This window comes from Camelus dromedarius, chromosome 9 (assembly GCF_036321535.1).
Source record: "Camelus dromedarius isolate mCamDro1 chromosome 9, mCamDro1.pat, whole genome shotgun sequence".
NCBI lineage: Eukaryota > Metazoa > Chordata > Mammalia > Artiodactyla > Camelidae > Camelus > Camelus dromedarius.
The window spans coordinates 44,536,401-44,551,252 of record NC_087444.1 but is presented as its reverse complement, the minus strand read 5'-3'; the positions used below and the strand labels follow the sequence as shown (position 1 = coordinate 44,551,252).

The 14,852-nt window shown below is 50.7% G+C and overlaps 1 protein-coding gene across 13 annotated transcripts in view; it reads left to right on the top strand.

Annotated features, from left to right (window-relative positions):
* NLRC5 (NLR family CARD domain containing 5) overlaps positions 1-14,852 on the top strand; it is an 80,733-nt gene that overhangs the window by 33,791 nt on the left and 32,090 nt on the right. For 12 of the 13 annotated variants that reach the window (XR_010382297.1, XR_010382298.1, XM_010996084.3 and 9 more), the window contains 13 exons: positions 680-2,354; positions 3,483-3,566; positions 3,708-3,791; positions 5,143-5,226; positions 5,345-5,434; positions 6,064-6,123; positions 7,573-7,638; positions 8,099-8,182; positions 10,061-10,144; positions 11,084-11,173; positions 12,892-12,960; positions 13,783-13,851; positions 14,591-14,674. Coding sequence is in view for 11 of the 13 variants with exons in the window: in XM_010996084.3 (XP_010994386.3) it covers positions 680-2,354; positions 3,483-3,566; positions 3,708-3,791; positions 5,143-5,226; positions 5,345-5,434; positions 6,064-6,123; positions 7,573-7,638; positions 8,099-8,182; positions 10,061-10,144; positions 11,084-11,173; positions 12,892-12,960; positions 13,783-13,851; positions 14,591-14,674 (2,623 nt within the window). In the remaining 2 variants the exon portion in view is untranslated. The remainder of the gene's footprint in view (positions 1-679; positions 2,355-3,482; positions 3,567-3,707; positions 3,792-5,142; positions 5,227-5,344; positions 5,435-6,063; positions 6,124-7,572; positions 7,639-8,098; positions 8,183-10,060; positions 10,145-11,083; positions 11,174-12,891; positions 12,961-13,782; positions 13,852-14,590; positions 14,675-14,852) is intronic. The other variant, XM_031458396.2, reaches the window with a different exon arrangement.

Genomic DNA, 14,852 nt, shown 5'->3' with positions numbered 1-14,852 from the left:
CTCCACCAGTTGTCCCACTAGCTGGAAACCCAACCACACTGGGCATAGCCAAAGGATTCACAGCTGGTCAGAGGATTCACATCTATATAAAACAGGACACTGCCTCAGGCTCCCCAGTGGGGATCTCCAGTATTCTGCTGCATTGGCCCTGGGCCTTCCCTGGGGCCACCCAAGGTCTCCCAAATGACCCAGAAATGAATACCAACACCTGGTGCTGTAGGGGCCCAGTTCCCAGAGTTCTAATTAGTCAGTGCCTGAACCCACAGGATGTTAGTGCTTACCTCTGGGCATCACAGAACTGAAATATTGGGGAGGAGTGTGGGTTACTCAGATTTCACAATAAAAGATTGTTCTGATAAGATATTACAAAGGAAGTGCTCCCCCTCCCCTCCCCCATCTTATTGAAAACTTTGCACCACTCACCTTGTTGCAAAACCAATATAGCATGATCCACACTTACCCATTCATACTTCCATGTGTAAATGGCTTTCAGAGCCTGTGATTCTGTAAAACCAATTCTAGGAATTTGAGTGGCACAAGAGCCCCTATGTGCTTTTGCTACCCTCCCCCATACATACATAGCTGCAGCTACAGGCTCCCAATAACCTGATACTGGGGTGAGAGGAACTGGGGGGCAGGGAGGCCTCCGGCCCTGATGCCATTTTCCTGCCCCCTGCAGAGTTGGCCAAGAAGTACTTGCAGCTGCTGAGGACTTCCACCCAGCAGCGCTATGGCAGCAAGACTCCGGGGCCGGGGCAGCCACTGGCCTTCCACCAAGCCTACATCCCTCCAATCTTGCAGTGGAGCCGGACCTCAGCGCCTTTTGACACTCAGGAGGGGGCTGTTATGGGGCACCCCAAGGCAGAAGATGGCACCAACGTGAGCATTCGGGACCTCTTCAATACCAAGGCCGACAAGGGCCCGAGAGTGACGGTGCTTCTGGGGAAGGCGGGTATGGGCAAGACCACACTGGTGCACCAGCTCTGCCAGATGTGGGCTGATGGTCAGCTGGACCGCTACCAGGCCTTGTTCCTTTTCGAATTCCGCCAGCTCAACCTCATCACAGACTTTTTGACACTGCCCCAGCTCCTTTTTGATCTGTACCTGAGACCCGAGGCGGGCCCCGAGGCTGTCTTCCAGTACCTGCAGGAGAATGCTAACGGAGTCCTGCTGATCTTTGATGGGCTGGACGAGGTCCTCGACTCCTGCTCCAGCAAGGAGACTGCCGATCCTGAGGCCCCAGTTTCAGCCCTCACCCTCTTCTCCCGCCTCTGCCGTGGGGCCCTCCTGCCTGGCTGCTGGGTAATGGCCACCTCACGTCCAGGGAAGCTGCCTGCCTGCCTGCCCACGGAGGTGGTCACGGTCCACATGTGGGGCTTTGACACACCACGAGTGGAGGAGTATGTGAGGCACTTCTTCAGTGACCAGCTGTCCCAGGAGGCGGCCTTAGCAGAGTTGCAGGCAAACAGACGTCTCTGGAGCATGTGTGCGGCGCCTGCACTGTGCCGAGTCACCTGCCTCTGCCTCTATCGTCTGCTCCCAAGCAGCTCTCTAGGCCAGTCCGCAGCCCTCCTGCCCACCGTGACTCAGAACTACATGCAGATGGTGCTCACCCTTAGCCCTCAAGGGGTCCTGCATGTGGAGTACCTGCTGGGCCTCGGGGAGGTGGCCCTGAGGGGTCTAGAGACCAGGAAGATTATCTTCTCTGCAGGAGACATCCCTCCACCCATGATGGCTTTCGGGGCTGCCCTAGGCCTGCTGAACTCATTCTGTGTGTGCACAGGCCCCGGGCACCAGGAGACGGGCTATGCCTTCAACCACCTCAGCCTGCAGGAATTTTTTGCTGCCCTGTACTTGATGGCTAGCCCCAAGGTGGACAAAGATTCAGTCACCCAGCATGTCACTCTCAGTTCTCGCTGGGTGCTGCGGACCAGCGCTAGACAGGACCTCTTAGATCACCTTCTCACCTTTCTGGCTGGTCTGGCGTCCTGTGCCTGCCGTCCCTTCCTTGGCCTCCTGGCACAGCGGGACGAGGCGTGGGTGGGTACCAAGCAGGCAGCAGTTGTGCAGGCACTGAGGAAGTTGGCCACCCGCAGGCTCACAGGGCCAAAAGTTGTAGAGCTGTGTCACTGTGTGGGTGAGACACAGGAGCCTGAGTTGGCCAGCCTCACAGCCCAAAGCCTCCCCCATCAGCTGCCCTTCCACAACTTCCTGCTGACCTACGCCGACCTGGCTGCCCTGACCAACATTCTAGGGCACAGGCATGCTCCTATCCACCTGGAGTTTGAGGGCTGCCCCCTGGAGCCCCGCTGCCCTGAAGCCCTGGCAGGCTGTGGGCAGATAGAGAATCTCAGGTGAGAGTAAAGTCAGGGGCATGGGGGAGGACCTGAGGAGATCCCTGGGAGAGATCTGGACTTTTGGGAGAGTGGAAACCAGCCAGTCTGGAGACTCCTGCTGAGGGAGACTGAGTAAGAACCTCAAATATCAGAACAAATAGGCCCCCACTGCACCTTAACCTGTGACACAGTGAGGAAGCTCTGTACCTGGCCAGTAACTCTGGAGTCCAGTTAGATCCCATCTTGTCATTGTTCCTAGATTCTTTCTCTCTCTCTTTCTCTCAGTCTTGGGCTGGAGCATCTGGTCCAGGCTGTGCTGCTAGAGCCTGTTTGGGAGGTGAGAATTCTACCAGTGAACCAGCAATTCTGCTAGAGCCTGTTTGGTTTGGACAAGTTATTTAACCTCCTCTCAGACTGAGTTTCTTCATCCCTAAAATGAATCAGTAATACCTACTTCAAAGGGTTGTTGTGAGAATGAGATGAAATAATGCATGAAAAACACTTCTTAGCACAGTTCTTGGCACACAGTAAAAGCTCAGCATGTGTAGTAGCTAGAGAAAAAGGTTAAGCTGCAGTAACAAAGAATCCCACCCCCCTCTAAATACAGTAGATTGAATAATATAGAATTCTATTTCACTCTTATGGAAGACTCAGAGGTAAGTGGTCCAGGTCAGTGGAATAGCTCAGCTCCACATGATCATTCAGGGACCCAAGTCCCTTCCACCATTGCTACATCATCTCCTTGGGCATCTTGATCTGCATGGTCAAAGCTAGGACATGGAAATATCTGTGCTCTGGCTTGGGGGAAGGGAAAGAGAGCATGGATCAGATGTGCCCAATGTGTTAAAGCCCAGCCCTGGAAATAGAATTCCAGTGGTGAGAATATAGTCATATGGTCACACTGAGCTGTAGGGGAGGCTGGAAAACACCACCTCTGGCTGGGAAACCGTGCTCCCAGTTATAGCTACAGTGGAGAAAGGGTTATGGTGGTCAATTAGTGTCTGCCATAATATGTATTTGTTACTACTATAACAATTACGACTGCTATTGCTGTTACTGTATTAAGTTCCATCTGTCGGAGGAGGGGATGACCACTAAACCCTGCCTACAATTGATCTTCTGCCACTTTACGTCTTCCTGTGGCAGCTTTAAGAGCAGGAAGTGTGGGGACGCCTTTGCTGAAGCCCTCTCCAGGAGCTTGCCAACAATGGAGAACCTGAAGAAGCTGGGGTGAGCCAAGGGTTGAAACCAACACAAATCCTCAGCTGGAGATGCCTGGAACTCTCCTCCCTCCCCTCAACCCTACACAGGGCAGATTTCTGGTCTACCCATCCCCATTCCCCATCCTCACCATCTTTACTTACACTGTAGGTTAGCAGGAAGTAAGATCACTGCCCGAGGCATCAGCCACCTGGTGCAGACTTTGCCCCTCTGTCCACAGCTGGAAGAGGTCAGGTGAGTGATCACCAGGAGGGCTCACTGGCTGAGGGGAGGATTCACTGCCCAGGTCCCAGGGCCCCCCTGGGGTCTGGACTGGGTCCTGTATATTCCATCAAATTCTGGCCAGTACTTTTTCAGTGAGACCCAGAGAGGGGAAGTATCAGTCTGAGAACTGAGTGGGCCTGGATCCAAACACAAGACTCCTAGAGACCTCAGAGAAGTGCTAACATTTTGGGCCATCTTGAAGGAGCTTGAGTTTTGAGGGTCCCCCTCCTTTTTCTGTGACCCTGAGAGAAGGGATGGCAGTGTGTAGACAGGTACCAGGTAGGTACACATAAATGCATGAAACACACACATACCTTCACATTCATGCACACACACTTGCATGTGCCTGCTCACTTAAGTATATGCCCCACGTACATGCCCTTGCATGCACACTTAGATCTATATCCACGTCTAAACACATATGCACAAATATACTCCTGCCCTGTGTCTGTGATCAATGGCCTGAGAAGGATGGGGCCAGGGATCCTTCTTAGCAGCTCCCTGGCAGGACCACTGCTACCTTGTATGGCACCTTTATGAGATTTAGAAAAGACACCCTTCCATCCAGGCAGATGCATCCAAGCAGATTCAGCCTAGCACAGTGTGCACTGCTTGTTGAGTGGTGCATTAGCCGGACCAGAGCTCTGCTCTGTCCCCTCTGCTGTTCATGATCACTCTGGGTGATGGGAGAGAAGATAAAGGTCATTCTCAATAATCAAAGAAAAATAAATGTCAGTCAGTTTTGACATTTCTAAACCTTTGTCCTGAGCAAGTGATCACATGCAAGCACCCTCACACTCTTCAGCTCTTCTCTCCTTCCAGCTAGGAACCCAGGCAGGGCTGGTGTGGACCCCATTTGACAGGTGGGGAATGTGAAGTCAGAAAAGAAAGTGCTTGGCCTAGGGCTCTGGGTGAATCAGAGTCAGAGAGGAGGCTGGAAGCAGCTTCTCCTGCATCCCAGTCTGCTCATCACCTGGGAGCCAAAAGGCCCTAATGAACTCAGGGCACTGGTACATCCCAGACAGAGCCCAGAGAGCAGGGCACTGGGTCCCTTCATCCCACCTCATGAGGCCTTCACAGTTTATCATGTGGATCCCTTGAGTCACCAGGCAGAAACTCCCCCAAAGGGACCAAATAGGGACAGAAGTGAGACCAGCAGAGGGCCTTTCCTCCTAGCTTGGCCTGCTGGATACCATGATGTTGTTGTGAGTCCCTGTCTTGTGTCTCCTGCATGAGGGTGGCCATGCCTGTCACCTGCCAACTGGGGCTCCCAAGTCTCCCAACCCCACTGCTGAGGGACTGGGCCTTGATCTTCCTGTAGCTTTCAAGACAACCAGCTCAAGGACAGGGAGGTGCTGAGCATCATAGAGATACTTCCTTACCTGCCTCGGCTCCGGAAGCTTGAGTAAGCAGTCTTCCCATTGCCTCTGCCTGAGTCACCCTCCTCCCTTGAAAAGCAATGAAAGTCTGGGGTGGATGGGATGGGGGATTCACTCCTGACACCTTTGCCACAAATCATGCAGCCTGAGCCGCAACAATATCTCCGTATCAGCCCTACTCTCCTTGACAAAGGTGGCAGTCACATGCCCTACCATCAGGATGCTACAGGTCAGGTGAGCAAAAGGGGTGGGATCCTGGCCTTCAGAGTCTTGGGAAAGGGAATGAGAATATGGAGGATGGGAAAAGGAGGAAGCCACTCGTCTGTAAGACCTATGTGTGCTTGCCTGAGTCTGTTTTATTCACATCGGTATCTCCAGAGCCTCCCTCTGGCCTGGCACCTCGTACTCAATAAATAGTGAATGAATGGAAAAGTAGGTGGATAGTCGGATGAGTGGATAAGGGAATGAATGAACCTGTCTAGCAAGAATAGGCAGAGCGAAGGAATCCTGAGTCGCGTGTCGCTCTCCGTGGTGCTGAACTAGCGTTGCCTGTTAAGATCATAGGGTAGGTTAAGTTCCATGCCTCTTAATCCTAAAACACTGTGTCTCCTATAAAAACTCTTAGCATTCCTAATTTTATTATCTTTCTTGTAAAATCTGTCTTCCTGATTTTTTTAAACACTCAGGATTCATCAAGCAACAACATAGTCACAATTTTTCATGTCTCATTTCAAGCATTTTTGTCAGTCCTCTTGTTTCTCTGTCAATTACAGAATCAACTTTTCTGGATATTTGGGGCAGCAAGGGGGTACGCGGGGAGGGGGTGATGTACGGGTTTCATGGCTCGGTGTCTGACCCTACAGGGAGGCGGACCTCATCTTCTTTCTTGTCCCACCTGCAGAGGCGGCTGCGGAGCTACAAAGGTAAGAACTGAGGGAGCAGGTAGGTCTGGGCTCATCCTGAGAAGCAATCTGAGCTCAGACAGTTGTGGGGAAAAGTGGCCAAAAGAACTAAGAAGAGCTGGAATGTGGGAACTCTTCTTGCCACTGCTGCCCTGAGAAATGACTTACTTCTTGGAGTTGGCCAAGGACTTAGCTTCCCCTAGTGTCTCTGGACCACATCCAATTCCTGTGGTTAGGGAGCATCCCCAGAGATCTCAGAGTGAATCAGACCCTTAGGGAGGGCATGAAGATATGGTGAGATTGGCATTATTATGTAGAGAAAACTCTTCCAAATTAAAAAAGGGAGGAGGCAGTTATGGTACCAACATCTTAAAGCTGTTCTGAGAATTAAATGAATTAATATATTGAGAGTGCTTAGAACACTGCTGGCATCCAGTTAGCACTCAAATGCTGGATATTCCAGCTGTGCATGGATTCCAGCTTGGCCAGTCCTGTCTGGGCAGAAAAAAAGGGAAGTTGCCTTCCCATTAAAGAACTTCCTAACTGTGTTCCCCTCACAGCCCTCCGTGGCTGAGACTCAGAGTCAAATGAAGTTGTATGTCCTTGTGCAAGTCCTTTCCCTGCTCTGAGCCTCAATTTCCTCACCTATACAAGGATTTGGAGGACCAGAGTCTTTACTCTCTGTTTGTCTAGAGCTGTGATGCCCAATACATTTCTACTAGCCACATGCAGCTATTTAATTTTATATTAATTAAAACTAAGTCAAATGAACATTTCAGTCATTTTAGCCATATTTCAAGTGCTCAGTGGCCCTGGGTGGCTAGTGGCTCCCATCGTGGATGAAACAGATAGAAAACATTTCCATAATCGTAGGGAGTTCTTTTGGACAGCACCAATCCAGAAGTCTGTGAAAACCCACAAAATCCCAGCTTCCCTGCAGCCCCCAGTCCTCCCCTGGCTCAGCTGGGGAGAGCCTGGAGATGCTATGGCTTCCCCACAGCCTGCACCCACATACAGCCCATGCGCCTGGCCTTCTGAACTCTACAAATGGAGACTAGTGCATCTTAGATAATAGCAGGTTCTTTTTCCTAAGATTCAATTTTGTGCCTACGGCGGGCACTTGACCATGTATCATCTCATTCAGTCCTTCAATCACTCTATGTGTTAGATATCATCCCACTTTAGAAAAGAGCAAATGGAAGCTCCAGTGGGTGAAGTGACTTGCCCAAGGCCACACAGCTATATACGGCAGAACCAGAACTTGAATAAAGGTCCCAAGTGACCTCAAACCTTTTGTTCCTGCTGCTTTGCTGAACAGCACCTTCAGTACCTTCAAACAACAGTCTTTGTTACTCACTTACTGTGGGTCGTGCTACAGGGTCTTCAGCCCCTAGAAACCAAGGGAAGAGGTTTGGTCCATCAGGCCCTGGACTCCTGAGCCTGGGCCAGTGTGTGATTTGTTCTTGCCAGAGACCCAGACCTGCAGGAAAATGCCAAACAGAGGAAAGAGGCTCAGAGGAGAAGCCTGGCACTCAGGTACTTCAGTGGGATCTATTGCCTTGAGGGGAGGGATAGGATATCGGGGGAGGGTCCGCTTTCCAAAGGAGGCATAGCAGGGGCAGGGAAAGGACATGAATAACCCATCCTGGCCTGAACAAGGAGCATTTGTCATAACAACAAAAATAGCAGCTGTAATTTAACAGACCCTTGCTATGTACTGGCCACTATGGTATTTTATATCCGTTACTTCATTGTAATCTTTTGAAAACCCTGCAAAGAACACATTATTAGTCCTATTTATTAAAGGAGGAAACTGAGTTTCAGATAGGTTAGATGCCTTGTCCAGGGTCACCCAGCTACTAAGAAACAGGGTCAAGGTTAGACCCAGGTCTGTTGGCTTCCTGTGTCCCCTAGCTCCTGACAGCCGCACTCAGAGCTAGAGGAAGCATAGTGTAGCTTCTTACCTTGGGTCTGTCTGCTCCCACCCCTACTGCAGGCTCCAGAAGTATCAGCTCAGGGTCCATGATGTGGAGATGCTCATAGCCCAGCTCCGGGAAGGTCCATACCTGGATGAAGTGGAGTGAGTATCATGGGACAGGAGTATCCCAGTGTCACTGGGACAGGAGACAGAAGGGAGGGCAGCATAGGAACAGGCCCAGCTTTGAGAGGATGGTGTGGGGAAGGGCACGCTGCTTCATTAAGAATTTGAGGGAAGCAGATCATCATAATAGCTGCCACCATTAGCACCTGTCCTGTACCAAGTGCTTTTACATATATCCTCATTTAATTTTCACATCTGTGCAATATAAGTACTGTTACTATGCACATTTTTTAATGCACGATTTATAGGAGAGGAAATTAAGCCATAGAAAGGTAAACCTGCTCAAGGTCACACAGCTAGGAAGAGTCCAGGCCAGGGTTCAGGCTCAGAAAGTCTGGATCCTAGCCTGATCCTCATTGTGATCTGCAAAGCAGAAAACTCACCACACCTAGGACTGTCTTCCAAACCACAGCCCTCAGGGTCCCCTCACCCAGCCTTCCTCCCAGACTAGCACGAGGTGACCTCTTTTTAAGCTGGAGAAATTCCCATGATGTCCAGGTCCTGGGCAGAGCCTTTGAGAGCGGGGCTTGGGGATTGGTGGAAGTCCTGTTACATCATTAGGAACGGACCCCTGCCAGGACTATTCCAGGAAATCAGATGGGCGTGAAAGTGGGGTGATGGAATATGATCATGTATTTTGAGGTGAGTCACCCCACCCTAGGGCAAGATGGACAGAGTGAGGGCTGTCTTGGTGCCCAAGGCTTGAGCCTTGACCTTGTCCCATTGGGAGAACCAAGGCTGGGTTAGAAGGTGGTTTTTTACCAAACTCACATACTTTCACCCACCTTGCCACTACAAGGCCCGTCCCTCCCCACGGTGTTCTCACCTGCAGTAAGGCCCCATCACCCACCTCATTACACAGACCAGACACCTCTCAGTCCCCTTGCCCTCCCCAATAGCCAGTCCATCCTGAGTCGACCTACCCCATTCTCAAAGCCATTCTCTTTGCTCCATCCTCTTTTCATCCACCTCCTTAGTCCAAACCTCTCGCATCTTTCACTTGGATGACCCTGTCAGCCTCCTCACTGGGTTCCCTGCTTCCACCCCGGCCACTTCCACCTGGCAGAGTGCAAACTGCATGTTACTGCTGCCTGCCCCCTTCGCTCCTTCCCACTGCTCAGGATAAAGCCCAGATCCTAAAGTCCTGTGTGATCCAGAACCCTGCCCTCAAACCCACAAGCCCCTTCTGACCCCACCCTCACAATCACTTTTCAATCCAGACATGCTGGCTTCCTTTCAGGTCCTCAAATGTGCTATGCCCCAGGGCCTTTGTGCTGTTCCTACTACAAGGAGCACCCTTCCCCCATCTCTCTCCCATCTCTTACCTATTGAACTCCTAGTATTTTTAGCAAGTAACTCAAATATCATAGAAGCCTTCCCTGGTCTCCAGACTAGATCAGATGCCCCTGTAAGCATGGAGCTCATCACAAGGAGCAGTTATGTAGGTTGTAGCATAAGTAAACTGACTGTACTTCAGTAAAAATATGTTTTAAAAAAAAAAGAAAAAGAAACAGTTGAGGATGGGGCCTTGAAGTCAGGCTGGCTGAGTTTAAATCCCAGGTCCAACTTTGAGCAAGTGTTTTAACCACTCTGTACCTCGGTTTACTTATCAGTAAAATGAGGATAATAATAGTGCCTACTTCATAGGATTGTTATGAGGATTCAATATCCAATAATTGTAAAAGCACCCAGGACAGTGCCAGGCATGTAATACCTAATCTTTCAACGTTTGTTATAATTAAGGTTCATTTATTGGCATGATGCTTTGACTAAAGTCAATGAGGGACTGTGTGAATGCTGGGAGTTGAGAGGGAACCCCACCCTAGCAACACAGGACATCACACCTCTCTATCTCAGTCTCTCAGGGAACCAGCTGGAAGATGAAGGCTGTCAACTGATGGTGGAGGCTGCATCCCAGCTGCACATCACCAGGAAGCTGGAGTGAGTTGCCCACCCAACTGCTGGGTACCAGGGAGGGCCCAGGAGAACCATAGTTCTGGCTCAAAGTCATCCAGAAATAGTGCTGTTCCACTGACCACCACTAATTTCTCCCAACTCCAGCTGGAGTGGTTATAACCATTACCTTTGGCATGAGCCACTTAGTTCCAGTTATTAAAACCCCTTGCACACGTAGAACATGTTCACCAGACATCAGTAACTTGTGTTCCAGCTTGTCCTGATAACAACCCCAGGGTGGGGTGGGGTGCAGTGTTGCATTAGGGTATTGGGTGGATGGGTGCTGGGGTGTTTGGTTGGGATGTTGGAGTGGGAAGTGGCATGTTAGGGTGGGGACATGGTTTTGGGGTGAAGGAGTGGCTTGTTGGGGTGGTGGGATGGAAAGAAAGTGTGGCTATTAGGTGTGCTGTGGTCTTACATGGTGTGCTGGAGTTTGAGTGGGATGTGTTGGGGTCTTAGCATCAAATGTGAGTTGGGGTGAGGGAGTGTGGAGATTGTGTTAATAGTGGTTTAGAGCCTTGGCTTTGGATTTAAATTCTGGCTCTGTCAACTGAGTAGTTTTGTGACCCTGGGAAAGTAACTCAATGTCTTTTGGCCTCAGCTTACCCATTGGTAAAATGGGATTAAAAATGGTGGTTATTTTATCATCAGTCCAGAAAGCTGAGGATCAGAGAGGCAAAAATGGTGAGTCAGTTCTCACTGCTCCAGCTGGATAGCTTTAGTCACCGTGTGGGACAGGGAGTCATATGCCTATTGGCTCATCCACGTGGGTCAGAATCCTTTGAAATCCCCTGATTAAGGATCCAGGACATTCCAGGAGTGACAGCCAGCCAGCTGCTGAGGCCAGGAGGAGAGGGCTGGAGCTGTCTGGGGCTGAGGACTTCAGCCACCTGCTGATGGTGGCCTCTCACCTCCTCTCCACAGCCTCAGCGACAATGGGCTTTCTGCAGCCAGGGTGCACTGTGTGCTCAGTGCAGTGAGCACGTGCCAGACCCTGGCAGAACTACACATCAGGTAGGAACTCCCAGTGGACCACCATCACCCACTCCCACTTCCAGCCGGAGCTCCTGGCTCTCCTATCATTCTCTCCGAACCCTTGGAATTCTTTCTGGCCCCAGGTCTTTGGGACCTGTAGCGGATGCCTTTAGTGCCCTCCCAGGCCCCTTTGGCACCAGGTGCACCTGCTCCAGATGCTGCAGGTGTTGGCTGCTCACAGCTTATCCCTCCTCTGAAGAAATGCCCTGGGCTGATAAGTGATGCCTGGGAGGTTACACCTCTCCTGATTGCCCCCCATCCAGGTGGGGCCACTAACATAGGCAGAGGTATAACTCTCTGACCCTCTTGCCTCAGGTGGGACAAACTTGTGGTGCTAGTCATGCTCCAGGGTGCCCTGTGGGGTCAGGCTGAGGACCTGGTCTGTTCTACTTCCCTCAGTCCCTTACTGGTTACTCCAGAGAGCAGGCCTTCGGTACATCATGTACACAAGTGACCAAGTGACTCTTTCAAAGGGAACCCGACCTAAGAAAGGGTCCAACCTTATTTCTGTAAGTCTGGGGAGCTGAGGAAAGGTGTTAATTAATGTTGACCCAGTCCCCACCCATAGGGGCTCTCAACTGAATAGGGTTTTAAACACCCCTCAAAGGAGGAAAGGGGGACCTTTATAATGATTCACTAAATGTCCCTAGGGCATTCCAAATGACACTCCATTCACTTCTAGGAATTTATGTAAAGGAGTCATCTTTAGTGATTGTGCAGACACATTCAGCTGCGGTATTGGTTATGATAGGAAAAATGAAAATAACGTAAATGTTTAACAATAGGATATTAGACATATTAAACTAATTTAACTACCAGAGAGAAGAACTTGACAGAACTATGATAAGGCTGCAGCTTTAGTGTGAAGGGATGACTGTGGCATATTAAGTAAACATAAAAATTTTAATTCATCATTTTTATAATAAAACTTTTCAATCATACTCAAAGGTAGGGAGAATGGTACAATGAACTCCCCAGTTCCCACCAATAATTAACAACCATTCTGTAACCCTTGTTTCATCTGTCCTTTGCAATATCAATTTTTAAAAGGGAAACTATTATTGTAATCCCATTTTTTAAGAAAGAAAATTAACTGCATTAAGAAAACAAAAGACTTGAAAGACCCACTCCAAATGTTATCAGTGGTAATGGATATGTGGAAGAGATTGTGGGTGATTTTTCTTTATTTTCTTCTTACTTTACTATATTTTCTAAGTTCTCCACAAGGAAGAAGTATGACTTTTGTAATGGGGACTATATAACTTTTGATTTGAAAGGCAATGTTAGGATGCTCCAGCTGCCAGTTACAGCCTCATGTGGACTCTCATTGCCTTCCTGCCCTGGCAATGACCTCACCAGCCTGGGATGAGCACCCTCAGCTGAGGGTACCCCTGGTACATGACAAACAGGAAGGAGAGAAGAGGGTTTCAGCCTGAGGCAAACCAGGGAGAAGGCAGAACTGATATTTTCTTTCAAAGACTTTCCAGGAAATGAGGGCTGATATGTGTGTGAAATTTCTGCTGTAGAAAGACTTCAGGCCCCCAAGAAGCTCAGAGGAAGTTGGGGCAAAGTCAGAGGAAGTGCTATAGCTAGAGGCAGGGGGATGGCACCTTGGAGGTCCCTGGAGGCCAAGCTAAAAAATGACACACAGCAGCAAGGACCCCCATAAGCCTCCTCCCTCCTCCTTCTCTCTGCAGCCTGCTGCACAAAACTGTGGTCCTCACATTTGCCCCAGAGCCAGAGGAGCAGGAGGCGATCCGGGAGAGGTAGGACCCCATTGCCATCCCAGCCCATCCCTTGGCCAGAACCATCCCCTCTTTGACCTCCACAGCTGGACAGTCCAACACAACTGCTGGGGGACCTTGACAAGTTCACGAAGGCACGGGAAGCCAGCAGCCTTGGCTGGGGATGCAGCCCTAAAAGGGAGGGTCAAAGGACAGATCACCTCCCTGTTTCCCAAGCATTCCCTGAAGAGAACCCTGGGATGCCTGGTGCAGACGGCACACAGGGTCAAGGGTGGGGTAGCAGAGAGCTATATGAGGGAGACTGGGGCCCTTCAGCCTAAACCCAGAGGATCGCCTGGCTTGTAGCTCTGATTTTGGCCAGAACTTCTGGCTCCCTTTGGCACAGGACCCCTTTAGAGAGTACCTCCTCCAGGATTCCATCCTGGATTGCCTCAGCGCAGCACATGGGCAGAGACTCCGCTCTTTGCTCCTCAGTGTTCACCTATAATCTCTTCTGTAGGGTCTGAGCTTTTAAAGGTTTGCTTGGAACTGAGGCTGACATCTGTGAGGGCACTGGTGATGATGATATTAATGATACTAACAGCCAAGGTTAATTGAGCATTTACTGTGCAATGAGCAGCCAACTAAGGCAATTCACATATGTTCTCCCAGTAAGAGGCTAAGTGATTTGTCCCAGGTCATACAGCCAGGAAGTAGTTCTCTTCCCAGGGCCCAGTTGGAGCCAAGGTCTGACTGTCCCCAGGTCTCATATAGAGATTAAATGGTGGGAAGGATGGCTGAAGATGGAGTTTGAGCCAGTAGAGAGGTGTTTGCTCAGCCTGGCCTTGGTGTGTGTCCCTCCAGGGCTGCATTTCCTGACAGTATTATGCTCCAGATGCCCCCCGAGCCACCCCTGCGCTTCCCAAGGATCAGGTACAATGATGGCCTGCAGGCCCCAGCTGTGGTTCCAGCCTCCTCCCTTCCTGGGCACACAGCCTGTCCCCGGGCCCCCAGCCCCAGATACTCCCCAGAGGATATAAGCTGCTATATCCAGGAGTCATGGCCTGGTTTTCCCACCTCCCATCTTCCCTGCCCAGCCCTCCCCTTAGGGGGCTCACGAGGCAGCCCCCTAGTCACCTTCCCTGCCCAGAGTCCCCACTCCCCTTAGCTGGAATTGTACCTGAGGGATTGTGGGAACTCTGGATGGAGAGAATGGGGAAGAACTCGGCCCCTTCCTTCCTGATCCTGGAGCTTAGGCCTGGGGGCTCAGCTCAGCCCCTGCAGGATTCCCATCACAACTCTTCCAGCCTTCTCTCTGATTCTGTGTCCATCTGAATCCCCCTCCCTGTCTGTCTGTCCTCTTTGGGCACTGTCTCTCAGTCTCTCTCAGTCTCTGTCTCTGTCTCTGTCACCTTCTCTCTCTCTCTCATCTTTGTGTTTCTCCATCTTGGTCTCTCTCTCTCTGCATCTCTGACCCTCTCTGGCTCTTCTCTTCCTGTGTGACATTTTATGCCTGCAGTGTGTATTGGTCCCTCTTTGTCTGTCTGGATGCCAGATGCATCCCAGTCCCCCGTCCCCAAGTCTCTTTGCCTGTGTGTCTAAGGGTGGTGGCCACTCCCCCACCCCCATCAGCGGGGCAGGCACTGCAGGGCTGTGGTTCTGCCTTCTGCAGGCTGACACACTGTGGCTTGCAAACCCAGCACCTAGAGCAGCTCTGCAAGGCCCTGAGAGGAAGCTGCCTCCCCCGTGACATCGAGTGAGTGGGCTGTGGTTGGAAGATGGGTGGGTGGGGCCGATCTGTTGGTAGGTGTTAGTGTGTTACATTTTGTTTTGTTTTTTTAAGATTTAAATCATCAGTTCTTTCCCTGCTGCAATCAGGAGCCCCTTAGAGAACCCGGGGAAAGTTGTGACTCTTCCCCCTAAAACACACATAC